General features: G+C 36.9%; 1 protein-coding gene across 1 annotated transcript in view; it reads right to left on the bottom strand.

Moving 5' to 3' along the window:
- Positions 1-624: 624 nt before the first annotated feature.
- Positions 625-5,927, bottom strand: part of TAF1B (TATA box binding protein (TBP)-associated factor, RNA polymerase I, B, 63kDa) — a gene marked incomplete at its 5' end in the record, with an annotated part of 49,225 nt that continues 43,922 nt past the window's right edge. Inside the window, 2 exons of the mRNA XM_010140991.1 lie at positions 625-1,301; positions 5,485-5,704. Of these exons, the coding sequence (XP_010139293.1) occupies positions 1,109-1,301; positions 5,485-5,704 (413 nt within the window). The remainder of the gene's footprint in view (positions 1,302-5,484; positions 5,705-5,927) is intronic.

The raw sequence follows: 5,927 nt of genomic DNA, 5'->3' as shown, positions 1-5,927 counted from the left end.
TATAATAATGCTTAGAAACAACTATTGATTTTAGTTTTGATCAATTAGATGTGGCAATTTCTGTACTCCATACTGATGATCACAGTTGCTGAATTTTATTTCATTCAACTGAATGCAGCATTATTCATCTGGGTATCTAACTCAACATCTCTATTCAACGTACGTATACATATTATGGTGTCTTTAATGCAGTGGCAGCATCCGACTTCATTTACATGTTGTATGGGACAGTTTAAAAACACAGTCCATAAATAAGGTTGCGCATGAGAAACTGGTAGAATGGCTGAGGTGCAAGCTGCTGAAGATGCTGGATTATAAAGCAGTCCGAAGACATTCAAATGACAGCATCCTTGCAAAAGAAGAATCACAGCAGGACCTGGCAGTTACCATTGCACAAGAAACAGGATGGGCAGTTCCAGGTATAAAAGTAGCTGCAAAATCTGTGAAGCCTAGAGCGGAACATGGACCTGAAAGGTGTTAACTTGAATGAGAGGCTCAGGCATAACAAGACACTGGGAGATATACAGGATGCAGGGAAATGTAGAAAACAGTGCCAGAGTTGGTTCAGAACAGCAAGAACAGCAGACAATGCTTCAGAACAGAAACAATGAGTAAAATACTCACTGCAGTGAAAATGTCAACCAACTGCTCATTTTATTTGTTAACACACTACTTCAAAACCAAGTAAACATTACTTTCTAGAAATGTATTTGCTGTTATACAACAGTAGGTAAAAAACATAGATATTTTAATTGCAAAAACTCACAATATAATAAGATGCTAATGTGCTGTCCAGTACACTCAAAGTATGTATAATTATGAAAAAAAAAAGGTAATTTCATAGCTTCCTATTGTCTCTGATGCAGAGTGAGGAAATAAATAGTAATAAACAGTTTCCTTGTTAACTCTCCCAGCTGGAAATCCGTAACTTTAAATTATAGATAAAACGACACTACAACTACAGTACAGTAGTAGATCTCAGCACTACCAACGTAACAAAAAATTTCCATGCAGGTAAAAGGAACAGTGCAAGTTTAGATGTAATACCGTGGTTTGGGATCTAATCAACTAATTTACACACTTTTAATACAGTTATTTTCAGGCCTTTTTACTTCCTCAGGCCTGTGTTGTATTTTGGCTTTTTATAGAGTTTTTTATTAAAAAGTTTGTGTTCTATCACACACACCTCGTCATGGATATAAGAAGGCTGTATCCTCAGAAGAAAGGAGAATAACCTCAGCACAAAATGGTAACTCTGGGGAAAGTCCACTTCTCTGTAATGAGCCACATGGCCACACATTCTGAAAAGAAAGGAAGAAAGAAAAAAAAGCCCTAAATTACATGCGTATTTAGTTTGTATTTAGCTAGCACTTATATCATTCATTGTAATTGGAGGAAAACTCTACACTTTACCAATGGTATAAATCATGTTCTGGTCTATAATGCTGATTCTGTGAAGGGATCTCCTCCTGCAAAACCTTGAAGTAGTGGATTGGACCAAGACCTGTTCAGAGATGGTGCAGACACAGTGAGAACAAAAAGCCTGTACAGGTTCTTGCACTATGAACCAGGATCATACTGAACCAGGCAAAGAATACATTCTTTACCTTTCAGGACCAAACTGAACCAGTGTTTGTTCTGCCAGCTTCTAGCAAATGTAGCACATGGCTACCTTACCTTATTTATAAAACTTCTAAGGCTATCCTGTGCAGACACCCCAGGCTCTTTTCCCTATTCTTTGCCCCCACTCTCCACAGGGTCCCCCTCTCCTCTTCCTGTCACTATGCCATGGAATTATAATCCATTAATTTCTTGCCCATTGCCTTTGGATGCTAAATATAAATTACCTGTCTAGAAACGAGAAAAGCTAAGTTCAAGTCAATGGAGTGACACAGGAAACACTGGGGCAAATCTTGATCAGGCCAGTGGAAAGTAGACAGTGTCACAGCAGCCTTCTGCTTAATTATTTTATAGCTTTCACAGTGAAAATGCTACTGAAAATGATAAGGTGATTTTATTAACAAATTATAAAATGAAAATAGCAGACTGGACTTGCTGGTAAGAAGTGTCAGACTGAAAAAAGACGTCACAGAGGACAGACTGCAGAGATAGCTCTGTACACATTAAGTTCAGCAACTTATGTTGGAAAACTACTCTGTCTGGGTAAGCCTCAAATTTGTTTTTATTCAAAGTGGTAAGTTTAAAATAGCACAAAATACAGCTGTTCCAATTCTTTAAAAAGTCTTTACACTGATAAGGGGATTCAGGTGCTATTCACCATGTAAGTGCTTGCTGCTTCTAGCTTACTCGGTATTGCCCTGGCATGTGGAAAAGCAGAGTAAAATTTCTCCTCTGTTTGATTCAGAGTAGCAGTCTTAAATATTCACCAGAACAAGGACTGGAATCTGTCTGTCCCAATTTATGGGCAAGTGTGCTAATTACTAGACTATAGAGTCATTTGCTTGCTCCCTCTGGCCCAACAAACATTTACATTTCACCTCAAACCGGAGGAAGAGACGGACCCGTCCTGGAGTGCTGTGCATGATGCACTTCAGGGGAGAAGAGTCTATTCAAAGCCTCCCAAAGTCAGGCAGATTGGAAAGCTGAAACTAGGTCTCTTGCGCTACACATCTCATCCTGCACCACACGTCTCATCCTCTGCCCTACCTCACGTTCCACGAAAGCTGCCAGCAACTTCTTACAAAAACAACATTAAATCAGACATTTCAGCAGTGTCAGAATGAACTAGCTGACTTCAAAACCCAATGTCTGGCTATATTCAAACTTCACTGAAAAATGTTTGTTGAATCAAATCTGCATTTTCAGGCTAATAAGAATTAAAACATTTTGCTACATCCTAGTCAACCCTGAGATTCAGCAATTACAGCTCTTATGCCAATCTAAGTGTCAAATCTCAGTTTTCATTGGGGGGGCAGGGGAGTGATACTGTACATTCTGAGGCAAATGCATAATTACATCAGTACTGTAAAGCACCTATTCGATTAACTGGAGTTACACTTTTCATAGGAAAACCTAAACACACACACATTTTTGCCCCATTTTGTGCTATTTCTGTTCTATTTACCCTAAGAGCATCTCTGAAGGGATAAAAAAGAATCCAGGTGATTTTAAATTTAGATGTAATATGGGAAATCCATTTTTCTCAAAATTTTTCACACATTGTAATACCTTATCATTTATAGAATCATAGGCCATTTACGTTGAAAAAGACCTTTAGGATCATCGAGGGCAACTGTAAATCTCCTGTCACCTAACGACTTCTATGCCAAATTAATTTAGAACCCAGTTTAAAACTGAAAATTTTAAAGAAAAGAAAATTTAAAAGCTCTTCACCATTTGATTAGTTTTGCCCACACCAACATCATACTTTAGTCCTAGCAATAAAGCATTTCTGTAGTCTCAGTTAGACTGTGCTGATTTTTAGAGAATTTCTAAGTTTGGATTTTCAGTTCTAGTATATATAGATACACATACTTGCACAGTATAAAACCTCATATCTGGAGTAGATGTTGTTTTCCAAAGTTAAGTGTCAGATGTATAATTAACTACCTGCATTGCAAATGATATAATGGGAAATTCAACCAGTAAAGAATTTAAATTCAAATCTTGCTTCATGAAGGCTATGACAGTTTGCCATTAACATTTTAATATATTATATATGAAAATGTAGGCTTAAAAACAGACTTTGCATGAAAGATTATTCACACAAACATACACAGAAATACCCACTCATTCAGTGTGTACATAAGATTTAAGCAAATTCGTGGTAAAAGGATTATTACCTCTCCTCCCTTCAAAAAAAAGGTTCTTATTCATACAAAAGAATGAATCCATCAGCCAGAGCTCTCGTAATATAACACTGTGTTTACATTATTCCAACCCATTTCTATCACGGTGGATATGTGAAAGGTAATGTGAAAAGGAAAAGAAAGATAAGCAAATAAAAAAGACAGAAAAGACTACATAGATGTAAAAGCCAGTTATTTTCAAGGTGAGCATTTAACGTTTTAAAAATCAGGAACATATTGCTAAGACTCTGTAGAGGCTATTGCTCTCTGAAGCATGCCATTTAGAAGTATACACCAGATAAAGGTTAAAGACGTTAATTCAATGCACTAAAGACATCTCATTTCACATTAATGTAAAGCAACCTTCTTTCCAAAAAAACACCAATCCAAAAATCCAATTGCACATGTGAGAAATTCAGGTGAACCCAAGTCATCTGCAAAGTCCATCTTTTTCACTGACACTCACAGGTACATTCCTGTTCTGGATTATGGTTTCATGATACAACCAACGTCAGAACTGAAAGCTGGCACATGATCCAGAAGCTGTATCTAACACTACCGAGGGAGTCTATGAGAAACACTATTTTAGATGTTTCCCGTTCCTTGTAGTAAACACTGCCAAACTCCTATACTCCCTCAGCAGCGCTTTTGCTCTCTGCCTCTGGCCACAGTCCTCTGCCAGCACCCAGCAAGTAGAAAACTCACTGATTTTTTCAGAATTTGACACAAGAGGAGAAGGTACTAAAGAAAGAGTAAGTAGTTTGACACAAACCAGGCAGATACTTAAATATCCATGTAATTTTGTACAAGGCTGGATTAGCTACACTATGGTTATCCTTGCTACTTAGGTCCTTTAAAGAAAATAACTTTACAAACAAATAGCATAACTGTTTTGAAATACCTTTAAGTGAAAAGAAAAAATTCCCTTTCACTTGTGAAGGTAGGACTTGGGAACAGTTCTCTAGTAAAAACAGACACTAAATTCCCTTAATAGCACAAAATGTTTTATTTTCCCGTATTTCTTCTTTTACTTTTCTAGTAAAAGAAACCTCTTCTTTTGCTTCTCCACTTGCAAAAAACACAACTGTTGATTGCCAATATGCTTAGATGAAATCATAGGTAAAGTCCTTTTCACTCGTAATTTCTTTTTTTTTTTTTTGAAAATATGTCCTGAAGGCATTAATTGCCTGTTTATTTGAACTCTGACCACTAATTTTAAGTTCAATTTTTATTAAGGCCACCCCAAAAGCAGTATAGTGATTTAGAAAATTAATTTCCTGTGCTTTTTGGGGGTCCAGGAGGGAGGGGAATGGAACTGTTTTCTCATTCTCTGGAGAGCTGTGGTGTAAGTTTTTTCTAAAATACTATGAAGAAGGAAGCGAAGTGAATATTTGTACCTAGCTGCTACTCTTGCCATGTGACTGTAGTTGTTGATTTTGTCTCATATCCCCTCTTCTCAAAAGCTCACTTTGATCACCCTTCATATCACAATTTATCTACTCTCAAACGAAGTCTAACCATTCCCCACACACCCCTTTCTAAAAATGATTTTAACTACATGTGAATATATAGCTGTGTGCACAGCCTGTATTCATCGTTTGCAAAAATATATATATGGCACTTTATTTTCAGGAGAAATTTCCAAAAGGTATTTAAGAAAAATTTGAATACTTACTTCTCTGTACACAGCTTAACTGTACACAGCCAATAGACAGGGTTCATGGCTGTAAGTAAATTTTCTTGCAGAATTCCCTTCAGGCTATGCCCATGAAAACAACTCCCATCTGTGTTTTCTTCAGACCAACTTAACTGAAAACTTGATGGATTTGGCTTTTCAGCAGGTTGCACTGAACCAGACAGCTTGCCAAACTGATTTTGTAAGTTCACAACCATTTCTGTACAAACAGGAAAAAACCACCAAGGCAAAAGTATTAAATGTTGAAATACCATTTAGAGGTGATTAATACAGGAAGAAAATAGGGTATTTGTGCCTTTTTTTCTCCTTTTATTACTTTTTTCTTTAAACCTCTATATGAAATACAGACAAACTTTGAAGGTCTGTATGTTCTCTCCCCCATCCCACCTAACATTCAACTCTGTCGCAAGATTTAGGGAAAG

Source organism: Buceros rhinoceros, unplaced genomic scaffold, assembly GCF_000710305.1.
Source record: "Buceros rhinoceros silvestris isolate BGI_N320 unplaced genomic scaffold, ASM71030v1 scaffold7728, whole genome shotgun sequence".
Classification (NCBI taxonomy): domain Eukaryota; kingdom Metazoa; phylum Chordata; class Aves; order Bucerotiformes; family Bucerotidae; genus Buceros; species Buceros rhinoceros.
Note: the sequence above shows the minus strand (reverse complement) of the source record. Positions and strands in the feature narration are given on the sequence as shown.